Genomic DNA, 20,638 nt, shown 5'->3' on the forward strand with positions numbered 1-20,638 from the left:
CAAATTTACTGTGCTTGGCGAATAGTATTGAGCAGTTCTTCATCCTTATTCGAAACTGAAAATAAGAAACCCACACTAATGGATTATGAACGCTCCATCACTACAAAATCGGTCATCCCGTATAAAAACTGCAGAGTTAAAAAAAGGAGGGCATCATTAGATGTAACAAGAGACCCGCGGGTCTAGCGCTCACCTGAGTATCGCAAGTTCACCTTTCACGCAGTCACTAATCTAAATTATTCACAGCTCTACCAAAATTTGACCAGGCATTCTGAAGTAGAAGATGAAAATGTACAATAAGGGCCAAAATTTTTAAAGAATCCTTAATTTGGGGAATTGGGGGCCCCCTGGGGCCCTCTGGGTGGGGCATGGTGCCCATTTTGATAAATTGAGATCCTGACCCCCTAAGGATGCTACCTGCCAAGTTTGACGAAAATCTATCATGAGGTTTTCAGGAAGAAGATGACAATGTACGATTCAGGCCCCCATTTGGACCTTCCTAACCAACCCCCCCCCCCCCCCCCCCCCCTGCCCCCAAGAGGGGCACCCCTGGATCTCCTATGAACAAACTCGAAACTACAGTCATTAATGTACTCACTCATAGTATTATCTTAGCTGTATAACTTCTGATTCTAGAGAAAATTTTTAACGATTCCTTCATTTGGGGGATTTGGGCCCCCCTGGGGGCCCCCTGGGTGGGACATGGTGCCCATTTTAACAAATTGAGATCCTAACCCCTTAGGGATGCTACCTGCCAAGTTTGGTGAAAATGGGTCATGGGGTTCTAAAAAAGAAGATAAAAATGTACAATTTAGGCCCCATTAGGACCCCTCCTCACCTCCCTCCCCTGGGTCCCAAGGGGGGCACCCCTGATTCTGCCATGAACAAACTTGAAACTGCAGTCATCAATGTACTAACTCATAGTATTAACTTAGCTCCATCACTTCTGGTTCTAGAGAAGAAGATTTTTAAAGATTCCTTAATTTTGGAGGATTTGGGCCCCCTGGGGGTCCCCTGGGGGGCCCCTGGGTGGGGCATGGTGCCCATTTTAACAAATTGAGTTCCTAACCCCCTAGGGATGCTACCTGCCAAGTTTGGTGAAAATGGGTCATGGGGTTCTCAAGAAGAAGATGAAAATGTACAATTTAGGCCCCATTAGAACCCCTGCCCACCCCCCTCCCCTGGGTCCCAAGGGGGGCATCCCTGATTCTGCCATGAACAAACTTGAAACTATAGTCATCAATGAACTAACTCATAGTATTAACTTAGCTCTATCACTTCTGGTTCTAGAGAAGAAGATTTTTAAAGATTCCTTAATTTTGGGGGGTTTGGGCCCCCCTGGGGGCCCCCTGGGTGGGTCATGGTGCCCATTTTAACAAATTGAGTTCCTAACCCCCTAGGGATGCTACCTGCCAAGTTTGATGAAAATCGGTCTTGGGGTTTTCAAGAAGAAGATGAAAATGTAAAAAGTTTACGCACGACGCACGACGGACGACGGACGACGGACGACGGACGACGGACGACGGACGACGGACGACGCACGACGCACGACGGACGCCGGACGAAGGGCGATCGCAATAGCTCACTTGAGCCTTTGGCTCAGGTGAGCTAAAAATGGGGCAAAACTGCATACACCCATCTGCATCCATTCGTACCGGAACTACGTTTCTTTCTTGTGCTCCTCTGAGGTTATGCTGCCCCCATTGGCAGCTGCTGAATAGTGGCCATCTCCCTGGGCACGTCTGTCCTTTTGCCCACCATAGGTGGAGCCCTTGGATGATACTGTTACCGTGAGCAAGGACTTACTGAAGGATAAGACTGTAATGAAGGGGATATAAAAGTTAGAAAGATTTAAAAATGATAATGATAAATCAACAGCAATGAAGCTAATGCTTTTAACAGAATGTTGGAAAGTAACAATTCTAATTTTACTCTCACAATCCCAAGATAGCTTTAGAACATAACAACATTATACAGTCCTTCTAGGCATGGCTATGTCAACGCTTTGTTATCTTCTTTTTTTATGTACAGACTTGCATGCATTCAAATTTAAATGGAGTTTTGAAAAGGAGGTAAATTGAAGAGCACTCACACAAGACTTCTAGTATCATGCATACTGACAATGCACAAGACAAGTATGGATGACTGGAACTTATACTATATTTTGAATATCTATCTCCATTTTACACACATCGATGTCAGAATAAGAACCTCAAGTCTGCACAAATACTATTCAATGTCTCCTATGATATGTGATTGTCACAGTGGGTGAATATTAGACAAACACATTCCAAGGTGTTTTGTCATTTTTTTTTGATTGTACAAAGGTTTTAAACTTAATTCTTGCTGGTTTCTAGGAAAACAACTGCAAGAATCCTTACTGGTAGTACAAACATGAGGTACAAAAGAAAAAGTTTGTTGTTGAAAACACAAATGACAAATCATATTTGCCATTTTTAGTCTTGTTTGGCAATGCTTCTACGGACACATTCCATTTACTTGGGCATTATATCACATCCACCACTGCATGGGGGAAAAAAAAAGTATCCTATGCCACATTGTGTTCGGGTACATTCAAGCTACATTCACGTTGCACCCTCTTGTCTGGTGACATACATGAACAAGCAGTTAACTTCAGGTGAAGCCAAACAATGATCAAGTGATAGATTTTAAAAGTGGAATTCTTGGAGAAGGGCTCGTAAACCATAAATTGTCTCTGAGGCATACCCGCATAACAGACCGCACAGACGGCAACAATGAGGAGGGCGGAGCCGGAGAAGAGCATCGCCACAGCGTAGTAGGCCAGGGGTGCACCGATGAGCACCATCCAGAAGGACATGACATAAAGGGGTAGAAGTGTGGGCGGGGGGACTAGCTCGGGGTACGCCGGGTCGAAGCCGGCGAATGTATTGTGCTCCAAAAAGTACTCATATGCTCTATCCTATACCATGGTGGAAGGGAGGGTGGGTGAGACGAAAAATGAGAAAATATTTACCAGGGGGGAGAAATCAATGCAATTCAATTCAACTCAACTCAACTCAACTCAACTCAACTCAACTCAACTCAACTCAACTCAACTCAACTCAACTCAACTCAACTCAACTCAACTCAACTCAACTCAACTCAACTCAACTCAACTCAACTCAACTCAACCCAATTCAACTCAACTCAACTCAACTCAACTCAACTCAACTCAACTCAACTCAACTCAACTCAACTCAACTCAACCCAATTCAACTCAACTCAACTCAACTCAATTCAATTTAATTTCATTCAATTTCATTTCCATCAGCAAAAGAGATACATAAAAGTATGCTTTTGTCAGTTCATGTTATTGAGCAATTCGAAAAAAAAAAATACAGATCATGGAACATACGATGTATTATAGATATACAGTTAACTTCATATAGGGAAAAACATTGACACTTTGACAATGTATGTTTAGATTCTGCAAGAAATTATCTACACATTAGGATACTAGTGTCTGTGAAAGTGTGTGTGGGGGGGGGGGGAATGGGTAAACTTTTGTCAAAATTCTTTAGCTTGTTTACGACATATTTTAAGTGGAGTTCAGTATGCAAGACATGAATGTTTCATGATTGCAATGGATACGGTGTGTAAGCAAAAGTCCCGCTCTACCCCTCTGATTTCCATGCCATTGTTGATGTTCAGATAAAAAAAAGTATGCATGATAATAAAGTTTCATTGTGGCATACAGTCTTTCTCTCAAGGTTTTTTGTATCAATCATTACAGGGAGACTGTGTACACTGTATGTGATAAATGAACCCAACCATATCTTCACTGGAGCATTCACAGTCTATGTCAGTCTTGCATGGGTCTTGCCAAGCTCCGCCTTGGACTCAATGCATATGTGTTTTGTTTTGTTTTGTATTTTTTTCATTGTTTTGGTTCTGTTTTCTTTGGTTTAAATGCGTTTATATCTTATATCTTTCCTTATTTTTCATAAAAGTACTTGCCAGATTTAAAAGGGTAATACAAGACTTCTAACATTTTACACTTCTTTTAAAATTGCATTGCATCACATCGGCCATATCAGAAGGGTATAGAGTACAATGTAGGACCTTGTGAACTCTTTACCTTGTGACATGTAAAACCCCGACATCACAGTAGCAGAGCAGTAAAATGACTGCTATTGATTTTTTTTTTTCAGATTCCTTTAATGACTAATAAAATGATCACTTGAGGTGCAAAGTACTTCCTGATTCTTTTTTTTTCCTGTGAAATATTTACATAATTCCTATATTGTGAATTACAATACAGTGCACTCCTGATATCATGAACATGGTTATAAGGAAATTCCATTTACAGCAAAGAAAAATTCAGGCCGCAAGATTATCCACTCTATGTATTTTTATTGTTTATTTGTTCGGTTATAACAAAATTTCGATATAAGGAAAGAAAACCGTCGGTCCCGAGGACTTCGTTATAACGAGAGTCCACTGTACTGACATACCCATGATAAATGGTCTTTAGAAAATGCAAAACTCATAAAATGATTCCTCTTCTGAAAATATACAACGAATGCCAGTGATAACACGGTCTCTAGATATAGAGAACTCTCAATGATTTTTGCTTTGATTAATGCAGTACAAATTGATGTGCTCTCTGCCAAAATTAGATTTGGTAACCCACATTTAATGACCTCATGAGTGGCCTGCGTCATTTGCTGTCCACTGGGGTATATTTGAAAACCACAAATAGCACCAGACGGTGAACATGTGCATGCTGATCGGTACTGTAAAAGCGCATATTTCTGCGTGACTAATTTTTCGCGCTCAGCCGGGCAAGAAGAGTTTCGCATGATTATAATTCTGTGGAAGCAAAACATCAATACTGGAACATATGGCATGCAAAAATATTCGAGTGGTTTTATTTTTGCACTAGCTTCTGGTTGCGAGAAATGCACGAAAATTTCAACACTGCGAAAATTCCCACTTTTACAGTAATTAGCTGTGTTCAGATGGAGGCAGTTATGGTCGAAGTAACTTCGGAGGAAGGGTCGGAGGAAGCTTGGTTGGAGTAACTTCGGAGGATAGGTCGGAGTAGTGCCCGTCTGGACAAGGTCGTGGTAACTTCCTCCGATCGGAGGAACTTACCACGACCTCTTCCTCCGAACGAGATACTCCTGAGTTTTCTCAGGAGTATCTCGCTACCATGACTACCCAGTCGGAGTAAATTGCCCGTGCGGACAAGCCCTCGGAGTATCTAAGAACTTACATACCTTACAACCTAAGTAAAACTTCCTGGGTCAAATCGCAATGTTGACATTTTGCGAGTACACGTGCAATTTTAACCTAGTCGATCGCGACAAAGAAGCCAGCGCTCATGCAGAAATTTCCATCAACAAGAATGGAGAAGATAAATGCCACTGGTAAAAAACAATCACATGGTCAACGTGCGCGGCACTACTACTTCCGGAAGTGACACCGACCCTTGCACATAAATTGGTCGGAGTTTCTTCCCACGACCGTTGTGTGGACACAAGGGTCGTGGTAGGATATGCATTAATTTGAATATTAATTACCATGCCATAAATTTTTACTCCGACTAGAAATACGTCTGAACATGGCTATAGTTGACTTAAGGCAAGACTCTTTGTCTGTGTATGTACTCACATAGAGATCTAAAGCTGCACATAACTTGTTACAGGGATTCTTGAATGTATCCGAGCCTGGCCAACCTTCCCACTCAATGGAATCCCAACACTATCGGGTCTTTTACCCTCCATGGACCAACAACTCACAAATACCAGGTAAATTGTCATTGGCATGATATGTTAACAGGTTGCCACACAGTAATAACAGGTTAAATGTCCTACCTTATCTCTGTAGAGCTCGTGACAGTATTCGGCCGTTGCGTCCTCTGAATCAGTCGGTACCTCGTCTAACGGTAACGCTCTGAAAGTTGGATCAATAAAATAACATGTAAAACTCTCAGAATCCTGGAAGTAATTTCAAGAAGAGGGTTCATGAAAAGTTTTCCCAGATACCTTTAAACAGAACAAAGCTTGTATCAGCTTCTCTTCCTTCATTGGCCGGGTAATTTATCTGTTTTAATAACAAAGTTGTTTTGCTGTGATATGTGTATGTTTTATGCTGTCATTAGATAGGACAAAGTTTTGAAAGACTGCTTGCACACTCACAAGGAATGGTCAATATTTTCAAAAATCTACAAGCTTTATTATTGTCATCTAAAGAGGAAAACCTTGCCTGTACCAATACAAAGACAATGAAAATGAAAAATGGGAATTATTGCAATTATTCTAACAAATTGTAAAACAAATCAAACCAGGGTAGTAGAATGAAACAAAAGTGGATGAAGATGTTTTTTTGGGTTTTTTTTTCAATCTACTGGGAATAGTCTTGGTGACATTTTCATCTAGATCACTTTCAGGGTTGCAAACATTCAGACATCAAAATTAGGAAAATCCTGCAATGCAATCAGGAAAATGCTTGTGTGTTACAGGAATTTCAATGGGCATAAATAACTTTCATATCAGGGAGACTTTTGCATTTTTTTTGTCATGACATTGAGAGATATCAAAGTGTCCAGGGAATGTCCTGCACGGTTAGGGAGACTTGCCAGCTCTGCAACTTTATGAATCTCAAAACGTTCATTGCATATAAATGTGAACGCGGGTGCGTACATTTAGTTAATCCATGCAATTACACACTCAACAAAAAACAAGAAATCCAGAATTGTCACCAAAATTGTGCTGTGATCTGATCTCAAATTCAAACACCCAACATATATTCCCTGAATTTCTTACGGCGGCACTCACCTCACGAAAACATGAAAGTCAAATTGTTTCCCACAAATGAGGTCGTATATCGAGGGTTCAACATTATCTTGGTAAGCAATAGTTGTATTGTAGATTACAGGTACTGTAGAAAGAGGAAAAACAGGGAGAAAGATAAATACAGTGCAGGTATATTCATGTGGATATTGTGTTTCGACTGCATCTCCACATGATGTCCAAATGGATTTTAGTAAAGACCATGATCAAACTGAAAAAAGGCAAAAGTTTAATCAGCTTTGGACCTAAAATGCATAACAAAAGTGAGTAATTTAGTATTTTCATGGTTTCATGAAATAGTGTAAGTTTACCTTATGAAGATGTTTTTTGCTGGTGTTGATTTGTCTGTTCACCTGTTTACAAAATAACTCAAAAAATTATGAACAGTTTTGAATGAAATTTTCAGGAGATGTTGATAATGACACAAGGAACAGTTGATTAAATTTTGGCTGTGAGCCAGATCACTGTTTGGATCCAGGATTTCATCTTTGTTCTTTTTTTTTTTTGGTCTTTCTTTCTTTCTTTTGGATGTCTTCTTTAGGGTGCCCATCTCTTGCAGGGTCCAATCATGAACACTAGATGGCGCACTTGCTTTTGCTACCTTCAGAGCCTTTGTGCTGTAGGCCTGAAAAGTACAGCAGAGGCAGCGAGAGTTGGTTTGGGTTGGTAAAGGAATCTAATACTGCAGATGTTATGAATGCAGATTATAATTCAGGGGGCAATCACATTATGGGTTGTAATAGCGGCTCGGCAGAGGTCTATGTTCTCCAAGAATTTTTTCTAGTAGTATAATTATGTAGCTACAATTTTGCAAATAACATGTGGTGATGAAGTCAAAGCATAAGATTACCACTGCCCTACCAAAAGTTTTCATAAAAGTTTTTCACAAAAACTAAAAATAGCAACTTTCATCCTTTGCATTAAAATTTTGTCATCTTGCAATAATACTGCAATGATGACTTTTAGGGGGGAAAGGGTTATAGCTGATAAATCATTGCCCCAAAACATGATTTGTTATACACTGATATCTAAAGCACAAGCCAATTGGGGGGGGGGGGGGGGGGGTATGAGCATTGGCAACATCATCACCCTAGCTAAACTGCATATGCCATAGGGACCAAAATGACTATTCAGTGAAAGCATGCATTTTTTTTTTCTCTACAAATTCTGAAAGTTTCTGATTTCATGTCAAATTTTGATGAAGTTTCTACAAAACCGTTCATCTAATGTATTAAAGTCTGATTTGATATCATGTCATACTGCACTCCGACGGTGCATTTCCACATCGGATAGATATCACATACTGAACGAATACCATGCACCTTCTTTGCACACAACTACAAGCATATTGAAGCGAGTTGCATGTGAAATAAAAACAAAGTACCCATAATGATATGCAAGACATAATATTGTGTGTATATTTTACTTGCATCATCAAAATGATATAGAATAGAAGATGATTTGTTAGGTTAATGAGGGCACTTAGCGTTACATTGAGACAATTTAACCTCAAAGCATCCTCCGATGGGTACATAGGGTTGGGGAAGAGGACCTCATCACCAGTGGTGGAGATCAGAGAAGTCTGGGGTTAGTGTACCTTTTCCCTTATAGGCTTCAATGCACAGGTTGAACCCCTTAGTTCTCGGTAATAGGTGATGCTTGAGACCGGGAAGTCCCCGCTGCTTGGCAAATTCTTGGCTCTTCTCATATTTCTCTTTGGTATAGCGGGTCCCTTCACAGAAGATGAGTGTCTGAGTGGTTTATAAGTTTTGGTTTTGGTTTTTTGTTATGCGGTATGCACGAGAGAGGAAGCATTGTAAGAAGCATTTGAAGGCGAGTTCAATGACAAGTCACATATCGTCGCTGGGGTGACAAGACCTTGTATCTCAGATTTTTGTGAAAATGACTTTTTTTTGGATTAATGGTCAGATAATCAGTTCAGTGATGTCCTGTCTGAATCCTAGCTGTCTTACCCCCAAAATGAAGCCACCATGGCATGTCAAAGGACAGGCTCTCCTATTTGATGTAGTGCTTTGGCTGTTATAATCATTATTAAATTATTATCATTTATTCATTTTTTTTTTTGCTCTCCTGAACACTTGACATTTTGTAGACACAAGATCTCATCGCCCCAGTGACGATATGTCCTTCAATCACTGCATCAACAAAAGAAGGGCAAAATGAATTTCCACTTCTATACATAGTTTAAAAGAGTAAGCTCTGAGCTTGACCTTCAATCACAGCACCAACAAAAAGAAGCGCAAAACATGGGACCATCCTAACCCATTCAATACTCTGATTGAAATACGAGAGAGTTAAGAGATGCAGTTTCACAGAAAAGGAAGAAAAAAAGGGTTTACAGATTAGGGTCACTCAGGTGTGCTGTTTTGAAGTATCCATGAAATCATGTTCTATTTCGCAGTGAAAGCAGCATATGTCTTAAAAGATACAATAAAAATAAAAAAAAACCCTGCATATCTCTTGATTTCGGTTTAGTTATAAGTAGCCAAATTTGGACAGTATGTAGAGATAAGGTTACTCTCCCAGCTTTAGACAAATTTAACAAATTTCATTTGGTCAACCCAAATGATATATTTTTGTCCATTACAGAGAATTCTTTAAAAAAAATAAATAAATAAAAAATTACCACTATGTAATGTTGTGACTTATTTCACTTCCTTAGGAAGATACAATATTTGATGAGTTATAGATTATATTACAGCTGGGAAATTCTTCTTCTTTTATAACCTATCCATACCATATAAATCTCTCCTTCAACTTTTGCTGGTCTTGTGATGCAAGATTAAATGTGGCCTCATTACATCGGAAAATCATTATTGTGGGTTTTTGGAAATAAATAAATGAATGGCTATACTTGAGTGAAGGAAAAGCGTAATTGAAGGTACCATAGAACCTGTATGCACTTTGGAAGCAGAGAAGTAGTTAGCAATGTATGACACAGGAATCTTTGATGAACTGAAAATGAATACATGCACCGAGATAAGCCCCTTCCACCCAGACTCAAGGGTCATGTATTTAGCACACTCACAATCAATTTCTTTCGTGTAATTATGGATACCTTTTAGGTTCATATTAGAACAGAAATGTAGCCTTTTATGTTGTCAAAATAATTTTTTTTTTCCAAGTTTAATTGCCAATTTGAATGAAAACACTCTTCACCTGCAACATGCAATTCAAAAATGTCAAAAGCCAAAATAGAAAATCACAATGAAATATTCACAGGAGAGACACGACACCTTGAACGAACAATTTCTGGGCCTTCTGCATAATGGTTTCTGAAAGAGTAATAAACTGTGTCGCAAAATAATAGCACCACAGATTATCCCTGCTGATCATGTTCCTACTCGAAGCCTCCTTCCAAACTTCGGTCTACCGAAAAGTTGCAATTGTGTACTTACCACGGTGGGGAAGTGGTACGTGGTCATATTCTTCAGTTGCCTCATGAGGCTCGTCTTGTCCTTGGCATAGTTGCGGTTGACAAACAGCTGCTCCGTCAGGTAGAAGGACCAGCCAAAGAAAGGCACATATTTGATTTCATTCTTCATCAGACACTTAGCACCCTGCTCAAAAGAGAGAAAACAAAAACAAAAGGATGAAAAATCTAAAAATCAAACGATAGTAAAAACCAATCAAAGCAGAAAAAGAGATTCTGATATTAGCACAAACCAAAATAATTTTATGATCTATCCAGCTTTCTTAACTTGGCATCTCAAAGGCAATATATGTGTGAAGCAATCTCACACAAGCAGTGCAGTAACAAATTGGGCAAACGATTTGATTCACGACACTGGACTACATGAAATGTACACCTTTAGCAAACAATTTGTTTACTGCTATGTAATACATATATCACACATATGAACACTTTAAGAATTGTTTTGCTCTTCAACGTACTTACTTCAACAATGAATTATTGTTTAAGATTCATGAATTCTTAAGATTTATCCAGGGATGTCCTTTGCATCAAATACTCTAAGTTAACAAAAATGCTCCAATAGCTGCAGTCACACCGGTAAAAATTCTTGAAATTTAAGTTCTCAATGTTGCCAGTGTGCCCGCAAACTCCCTACAAAATCTTTTGTGAAACTTTCCACTTAAACTAAGGAAATTTCCTGAACCTCTGCAAATCTTCTCCAAGTTTGTGCAGTCTGAACACTTGCAGTTGAAACTTCATGAAGATTGTCACATGACCAGTCCACTTCCTGCCTGTAGTGCCTCCAAAGCACATGGTCATTTGGATGTGACATGTTTGAATTGTTTGCATAACAATAATTAGCTGCTAGATGGCGCATACTTTCTTCTGTGTTGTGCATGTGCACAAGTGGACCCAAACTGGGAGAACTTATCCAGAACTGAAACTTCAAGAAGTTTGGCCGCCAGTGTGAACAGACGAGCAAACTGCAGGAAGTGTTCTCAGAGTCAAACTTGCTGAAGTTTTGCCAGCATGCCTGTGGCTTCTGATTGTCTTCCATCTAAATATGCTCAAATGCCTGTCACATCTGAAGGAACCAAAGGGGCAATTTTCTTGCGGCGCCTTGGAGCAGTATCTCACCCTCATCATTTTGAATCTCTCGGCCAGCTGCCAGATGACCAGCCAGTCCACGTCCTGCTTGTGGTTGACGACGAGGAGGGCGTGCCTCCCTCCCACTTTCTCCAGGAAGTCATCCTCGGCATGCAAGTGGACCTTTGACGCCGACCAGTAGTCTGTCAACCAGACCAACTCTGACAATATTGACGAAGAAGAAAAAGACATACTTTCAATCTCGTGCCACGAAATTGACAAAAAGAGCAGATGGCTACTGCAAATAACACTGCCCCTCCACCAACCCCCCCCCCAAAAAAAAAAACAACAACTTAATAAACAAAACAAGCCTCATAAAAAACTGACAAGTCATAACTTTGAAATTATGTTTTCAACCGCTGCTACAGACTGTGGATAGGAGCAAAAAAAAATAAGTCAATCTAAATGGTTTCAGTCTTGCCAACTACAAAATCTGGCTAAACAAACAACTAAACTAAAACTATTTAAAGAGTAACAGTATGGAGTCCACACTGGAATCTGAACCACACAGAACTAAAGCTTTTGTTTTATACACGTATACATCATCACAGCATTTTCTGAAAATGAATAGTTTCCACATTGTCTATGCCATACATTTTGAATTATTTTGCTGTCCATGTGCAGCTTAAAGACAAAGTTTGGTCAATCTAAAGATTGGATTAGATAGCATGTGACCTTAGATTCATATGGCCAACAAAGAGCTTTGTTTAAACATTGTCGGAAAGTGCACATTACTGCCCTTAATAAATTGCATGGTGAACAACTTCCTAACATGACACAAAACTGCACCAAGTTTTTATTTTTTCAGGAGGGCATGTTGTATCTTGACAAAAAGGCATGAGACATTTTGTAACTAGACAAACACAGACAGTGATAAGCAGCTGTGGTTTTTTTTTTTTGTGAACGCATTGTTCACTTCACTGATAAGTGAGAACCATGTCCTTCTGAACAAGGACGCATGGCAAATCATGTGTTTTAATTGTCTCAAGCTCAACCACTTTTGGCCTCATGACTTACATATTGTTTGGCCACTAATAGTTTGTAAGTCTGAAAAAAATCAGCATATGTTGGACACCAATCAAACACTACAATCATTTAAAGGGTGTGTATAGTTCTGGTCGAGGTGTAGATTTAGCTTTTAATGTTTTGCGAGATATTCAGAAAACACTCAGAGTCTCTATGAGATGTCAAAGAACATGCAGTTCTAAGGGGTATCAAACAAAAGTTTATTCGATGAAAATCGGTTTTTAAATGGCTGAGATATCCAAAAACAAGGTGAAACAAAGAGATCCTAATAAAGTTGTGGTATGTCGCCTTTCATTATTAGCACTTTTTTGGATATCTCAGCCATTTGAAAACCAATTTTCATCAAATAAACGTTAAATCCTTCTTAAAATTACATGCTCTTTCATATTTCATAAGAGGCTTTTCATTATCTCACTTAGGAATGTTCAAAACATGAATCCCTACCTCAACCAGTACTGTACAGTCCCTTTAATCATTTACCTACTGTCACGGTGACCTACAGAGACTCTGAGTATCTAATCTATAAAACAACCACAGACAGATGTCTGAAGCATTCCAGGAACATGAGAAAAAAACAACAACAACACACAAACAAACTAACTAACCTCAAACCAAACTCAGTAGGTTCCTAATATCAATGTGAGAAGCATTTGTTACAATGCTGTGAAAATGTTTAGCAGAGTGGGTACAGTATTGATTTTTTCCTCTCTCTCTTTTTTTTTTTTTTTTTTGGGGGGGGGGGTGGGTGGGTGGAGATGGGGTTGAATATAGGTACATGTATATTGCAAGCTTACACTGTATATAACTTATACTTTATAATAGCAGTACTTTTGAAATGTAGACATTTCATATCACAATACTATATCAAGCATTTCATGTAAAAAATGACATCAGATCACGAGACACGAGATAACTTCAGCTTGAAAGAAGGCTAACAGAAACTATGGGCTATACTTCAAATGTGAAAGCAAAAGTACAAGAGGCCAGTATCTGCAATGAATACTACAAGAGACCAGCCATTAATATAGCATCTGTCATTAATGTGACACAAGGAGAAAAGAGTGGCTTCATTAAATCCATACATCGAATCTGATTCTTGCTGCAATAGTGGTTGACTCTTCATTACCACATGATTCATGGCAGAGCAGCTGGCAGGATTTTTGTTTTCATGCACGCTATTAAAGGCCTTCAAGCTAATTTTTAAATAGGACACAATGATTTCATGGTTCCACTGGATCCTCGTCAAATGCAAAGTTTCCTGTTCCTTTTGCCCCAAAGAATGGTTGTCACTATATTCGGGTCATGGCTTGGACCTTGCCCATTAATATCAGAGGGGTGTTGTATAAAACAGATAATGACTGTTTTTAATTGTGGAATGGAACAAGACTTCACACTTGGTAAAAGCCAAGGTCCACTATTCCAGAAGGTTTCACAGTGTTGAATATGGTAGATTGTCTCATCTGTCCCTTTGTGTGCAACAGACACACGTGTCAGGGTTCAACATTAGTGGCGCCCCGGTGGCCAAGGGCCATTAAAATTTGGTGCTTGGCCACCAATTTCATCTTTTCTTGGCCTAGTCAAGCAACTAAGATTCAAAATCAATTGCAACTTTTGCCTTTATTTCATGCCACTACATTCCGAACCACAAAAATCTAAGATTTAAACACTTTAGTGGCCAAATCAGGCCACAAGACCAAAAAGTTTGTGTCGAGCCCTGCATGTGGATATGTGGGACTAGTCATTTATTACATGACACCAAGGTAGCAATGTTGCAATTTCTATTACTTTTGTTTTGTTTTGTTTTGTTTTGTGTGTGTGTGTGTTTTTTTTGTGTTTTTTGTGTGTTTTTTGTGTGTGTTTTTTTTTTTTTTTTTTTTTTTTGGGGGGGGGGGGGGGGGGGGGGAATAGGGAAATATGAAGGCAAACATTGTGCATAGTATGGACCAATAAGTTTCTTTAACCTAATGGTGTACCTAGATAAGCTTTTTACAGTCCATAGCATGCACAATCTATGCCTTCATATTTCCTTAAGCCCTTCAGGAAGATTCTTTAGTGGGTGATGTGCAATGCCTTGAATGATTTCCAAGGTAAGAGGATTTTGAACCCATTGCCTCTAGAAGGTAAGCTGGTGGACAATGTGTGCACAGGGCCTAAAGAGGGTTTCAAAGGCTGGTAGGGAACAGGTTAAATTCAATCAGGGCAAAGTCAAGCAGTTCAAGAATTAAAGGACAAGTTCACCTTCATAAACATAAGGATTGAGAGAATGTAGCAATATTAGTAGAACACATCATTGAAAGTTTGAGGAAAATCAGACAATCCGTTCAAAAGTTATGAATTTTTGAAGTTTTTGTGCAGTAACCGCTGGATGAGAAGACTACTCCAGTGTATGAATAACTTAGATGTCACATGCGTACAACAATATAAGGAAAATATAAAGAGAATTTCACAAAATGCCATCTTTTGAAAAAAGTACACATTCCCCTGACTCGTTACCGACAAATGTTATGGGTAATATTATTCCCCCTGCCTTTAGAAAGAGGCAAGTCAAGAGCTCTTTTATTATGCGAAAAAAGTGAAAATATGTTGAATTTTCTTTTACATTTTCTTTATACTGTTGTACGCATATGACTCACAAGCTGTAGTAGTCTCCTCATCCAGCGGTTCCAACACAAACATTTTAAAAATTCATAACTTTTGCATCGATTGTCCAATTTTCCTCAAACTTTCACTGATGTGTTCTACTAATATTGTTGCATTCTCTCAATCCTTATGTTTATGAAGGTGAACTTGTCCTTTAAATGTGAAGGGAAAGATTGAATGGATTGCTGCAATACTCACGGAGCCAGAGTAGATTGATGATGTGCCCGTTCAATGACCGGTACCACTGTTTACTGAACGGCCACACGACCACGGTGAAACACTGGCATGTCGTGACAACGAGGGCGCTGATCAGGAAAACGCAGAAGATCCACACATGGACAATGCTTGACTGCTTCAGGGCAGAGAGGAGGCCCATGGTGATGGAGTGTGTGGCAATTTCTCTTCTCTGTAGTCTGTGAAAGGCACTGTCTGTAAATATTCGCGCAGGGATGTCGTTTCCACGTACACAACCGTCTTCAGTGTGACACCTGAAAATCGGACGATAGTGAATTGGCACACGTAAATGTAGATCCACTCTAATACAATCATGATTACTATAACTGCACAAGGGATGGCACTTCATTTCACAATAGAGTTTTTCTTGTGTACTATTCTTGTGTATACTTAAACAACTAAAGTTTTGTGACTTTCCCCTGAAACTTGCATGAAAGTTTAAAACTGGGTGTTACAACATGCGATATCAATCAGATACATTGAGTCATAGGAAAGGGTCATATCATCCTGCTACTCAGTCATATCAATTTATGCAGCTCTCGTCAAGCACAGGTGGGATTATTACAGCATGAATATTTTGGTACAGAATTTAAAATCTTGTCATCATTAACCTTACACCTCTGAATATCTCTGCCATTTTGTTTGGGAAAAATATTTCGGTAGTTGTTATGTATAAAGATGAATTCATTAAATTTAAATCTGCCCCCATCCCCCCCCCCACCCCCACCCCCCCCCCAAAAAAAGATAAGAAAAAAGAATCCACAAAGATTTTCTAATTTGCAGACAGAAAGAAGAAGTTCAATGTTCTAAAATGTGTGAATACTTTTTTTTTTTTTAAATTCTGCAACCAAATGAAACACTTGATAGTAATAAGGGCTTAATTTATATCTCCTAGATTTTTTTTTTCTTCATTACCTTTGGTGTTGAGTTACATTTATGAAACACCAAACAATTATTGAATTAAATTTAGTTGAATAAAAAAAAAAAGAACATAGATTCAAAGGGTAATGCAGCAGCAAGGCAAAGATATGTAGTTTCTGGGACTTTGAAAGGGTTAAAGATTTCTTTGCCAGACACAGAAGCACAAGATGGCAGAACATGGCCATGGGAGGAGTGTTGTTTAGGATAAGCAAGTACTCCATGCCGCATTATTCAACTGTCAAGACTATTAAAAGTGCTAGCAACCCTGGGGCACATGCCACGGTTACTCTAACTCCACTGCCTACACTATGGGAGTGCCCTCAATGAATAGCAGGCTATTCACATTGTTGAGAAACATAAATTTCAGCACCTCTAAAAGTGCTTATTTCACCAGCGAAAATATCCACTTTTACAGTATTGCCTACGCGTACGTGCGTGCATAAAGGCATTTTGCCAAAACCATTACATTGGCATTACGTACGGCATTCACAATCACCAGGTCACAAGTCTAAAATTTCTCCTATCAAACCAACCAAATTACACAAAGAAAATTAGCAAACACAAGTGCAAATTTCATGATTTTGCCATTTTTGGTGGGCCGTTTGGTTGGGTCTGGGTAGACGTCGGATGATAGTAGGCCTACATGTAGATTCTAGAGCCAAAGGTGGAGCACAATTCAGCACATTCTGGTGTGTAGACAGGCCTATTGTGTGCAGATCGATATTTATACACGGCATGTCCTGATCTGCCGGTTGCCTTTCCTGTGTACGTAAACTGAAACAACCTATCTGCGGGTACGGGCGGCCTGGCTCGAGATAGGTCTCCGCACCATATCCCTGCTGCTTTCTCAGTGTTGGTACCGGTATGTCATATTTTCAGTCACATCTGCCAAGGTTGATGTACCAACGTAAGCACCATAAAATATTCAAAACTACATGTATGCTCATACCAACATCACATATTGATCTATTAATCTAAACGTATGAGAGGAAGTGAAACGACATGATCAAAGGTGAATATTGCCTTTGAAATGTACTCACTTTTCGGCAAATCAGTCACCGGTACCGGCATCCACTGTGCGCATATTATGCACATGCAGCCGTAATGAATCGCGATCTAGGAGTATGGAACGCCGATAGTGTCAAAAGTCGAGAGGCGAGCAGAACCTTGCACTGTACTCGAGTATTGTGTGCTTGACTCGAGAGACAACGAAAAGCACTACACGTATTATGTCGCAGAATAGAATCGCACCAAAACAGCCCAGTTAATTTTTCTAGACGGATATCATCCAGACAAATTTACTTGCGATGAGAATCTTCATGATATCGAGAGAGGCAAAGTAAACAGAAGAGGAAGAGAGAATCAGACGAACATCGATACTAACAAGAACAATGAAGAATGAAAATGATAAAGCTCTATGCTGTTCTGGCCATCTGTTCATGCCTGCATGCCGTTCAATAACACAACGGTTCGCGATGTTACGTAATAAAGTTAATGTGCCGTTATACCTGCCGCTTGCATTGTTATTCTCAATAGCTCATATTGATTTGCACTCAACTGTATAGAGGTGACGGAATATGAAAATATTTCACATGAGAAACTGAAATTACGTGCTCTTTCATAATATGCTGAAAATATAATGTTGGCCTACGTATACTATTCATACGTGTATAGTAGAATGAATGGCCTACGTGTGTATGCTTTTTATGTATGTATATGTGCATTAAACTGTACTTTGCTGATTTACTGACATGCCAGGAAAGAGATTGTTATAAGTCAACCTATTGGCGCAACAACTATATCATAATGCGCGCAAACGAGTTTCAGGCATTAATATACAACTACAAAGCAGCTGTTAACTCAGTGTCCATAGCGAAAATTTTCATAAACTTAAAGACATCAATACGCTCGCCTCAGTTTAATTGCTATGATGATATTTCTGTATTTCAGTTTGAAAGCACCAACGAAAGAATAAGCAAAAGATACATAAGATTGGTCTTCGAATGTGTGGGTTGGGTTTTTTTATCTTTCTCTCTCTGCTTCGCCAGATATCTAGTTCAAAAATCGTTACGCATCACACTCATTATAGTATCAATAAGAGACGTTTATCATATCGTTTGCCAGCCGTTGTACCTTCAAACACAATGATATACGAACGTACATGTATAGGCCTATTGTTATTTAATGTCGTAAGTCATCCCTATATGTTTTGTGTCACTTGTGTAATACTTTCTATTTCATTTTTTTATTGTACGGGGTATATTGTTAACATTGAAATAATTAAAGGGGAGTTCTCACGCTCAGTCAAACACACACACAAACACACACACATACACGCACACACATACACACACATATACATACTGTAATGTTTTATTATATATATATATATATATATATATATATATATATATTCGTTTATTAGTATAAAATGGATACCTCTATCGTGTTCAAAGACAAAATACATTTCATTAAAAAATGCATGTACAGAGAGACAAAATCATTGTTCGATTGAAGGAATTCATTTGGAGTACACTATCTTGAACTATTTACAGCATCAATGTTCTATAATATCTTTTGAATAGTTTGTGCCTTAACAGTTTCGTTTTATTTCATTTCCAACACATATTATGATTACAACATTTGAATACACATACTAATGACAACAGACTATGACAATGATACAAGTTTGTATGAATTTTAAGATAAATAACGAAAAAAAAGTGCTGGAAATGCAAGGCACACATCATGCATGGCATTGAAATGTATTGTTACGAATGTCGTCATCATTCTCTCATCATGAGGAAGTAGAAGGAGAAGAAGAAGAAGAAGAAGAAGAAGAAGAAGAAGAAGAAGAAGAAAAAGAAGAAGAAAAAAAAAAGAGGCAGTGGCAGCAGTTTGCGCTACAGGTGTTTGGTGTATAAAGAGATGAGTCATGGTTTGCATGGGGGCGTAAAATGGATGTTCAAAACTGGTGATGTTCGTTATTCCGAAATACAACAATCCCCTAAATACATAGCCATGTTCGTTAATCCAAATATTTTGTGGCGTCATTTCGGAGGTTTCGAAAAAAAAAGGTGTATGCATATAAAAACAAACTTTCGGTATTGCACACCTTCTCTCTCCTTCCAGTACCCACCCTCCCTCTCTCTCTCTCTCTCTCTCTCTCTCTCTCTCTCTCTCATTTTCGGACTAACGAACCTTCGAAATAACGAATTTTATTTCATTTTCGGATAACAAACCTTCAGAATTAACGAACTACTCTAGGTTACTGTTCGTGATTTCGGAATTACGCCAAAAATGTTAGGATTAACGAACACTGTTTCATTTTCAGATTAACAAACATCTATGTTGATATCCTAGGTACAACACATGGAATTTGCGTATTCCGAAATAATAGACCTTCGGAAAAACGAACTTTATGTCATTTTTGGATCATTAACGAACCTTTGGAATAACGAACATCATCCCTGGAGAGAACAAAAGGCTAAATCAAAGCCATATTTAATCAGATTGCATAGTAACAAGCCAGGGGTTGAGGATAGAAAGAGCTATTATATATCCTCAAAGTTACACATTTATTTACACGACTCTATAACATACAAGTTGAACATTGAATGAAGGCATGGGAGTATTAATGCAGATCGGTTAATATGTGCATTTACTTAGTTTTATATATGAACAAAAAGTAACAATTTAGCACACACACACACACACACAAATTTTTTTTTTTGCTTATAATCATTACATGGACGGCAGCTAAATTTACACATTAATGTGAACGCAGATTCCTTATTGATTGTATATTGGTTCAAGAAAATCAAGAAAACAAAGTCACTGCACGTTTGCATGTTTATAGTCCTTTTGCAGGAGTTGACGAATGTTATATAAGATTTCATCTCATGGATGAATCCGGCTCTAGAGATAACAGCATCTTGAGACAGTGGACACATCAGGGGGTTAACTTTATACGTTAGGATAACTTTCTTCCAAACAAGGGTTTCTCATTGCTACATCAAATTTTGCAATAAAGAAATTAGGTAACTATCTTAAATGTGCTTTACAAATCAAGATTAAGAATGTAAACTTTCTTATTCCTCAATGACAGATGTGTTGCACTGATGACAGAAAGTGGCAATGTTGAACAAAGTTAATTTCTTACAAATAAAATGTATATTGATGAAAAGCAAACAGCAATTATAAAATAACCTTCAACACAATTCATATACACTATTCTATGCTACAAGCAAATTCCTAAAATATGTAATTTAACTGGTATAAAAGACATAATTTACTCTTTGGTATAATATATTAAGTATGAATTTCATAAAAGGAACTCTAAGATAAGAATTCCCAGCAAATCATTCCATATAATGAAAACCATTACCCGCATATACACAAAACATCATTTCATATA

General features: G+C 38.6%; 1 protein-coding gene across 1 annotated transcript; it reads right to left on the minus strand.

Moving 5' to 3' along the window:
- Positions 1-1,622: 1,622 nt before the first annotated feature.
- LOC139734313 (1-acyl-sn-glycerol-3-phosphate acyltransferase gamma-like) lies at positions 1,623-17,305 on the minus strand. The gene is made up of 9 exons (XM_071645106.1): positions 17,262-17,305; positions 15,265-15,554; positions 11,392-11,561; positions 10,238-10,399; positions 8,416-8,569; positions 6,804-6,906; positions 5,841-5,919; positions 2,728-2,941; positions 1,623-1,818 (listed from the first exon to the last, which is right to left on the minus strand). Exons 2-9 carry the CDS (start codon positions 15,440-15,442, stop codon positions 1,661-1,663), a joined length of 1,218 nt encoding a protein of 405 aa, XP_071501207.1. The 5' UTR covers positions 15,443-15,554; positions 17,262-17,305; the 3' UTR covers positions 1,623-1,660.
- Positions 17,306-20,638: the final 3,333 nt, after the last annotated feature.

This window comes from Diadema antillarum, unplaced genomic scaffold (assembly GCF_040938485.1).
Source record: "Diadema antillarum isolate AM-2024a unplaced genomic scaffold, OU_Dant_1.0 seq00000523_RagTag, whole genome shotgun sequence".
In the NCBI taxonomy this organism is placed as follows: Eukaryota; Metazoa; Echinodermata; class Echinoidea; order Diadematoida; family Diadematidae; genus Diadema; species Diadema antillarum.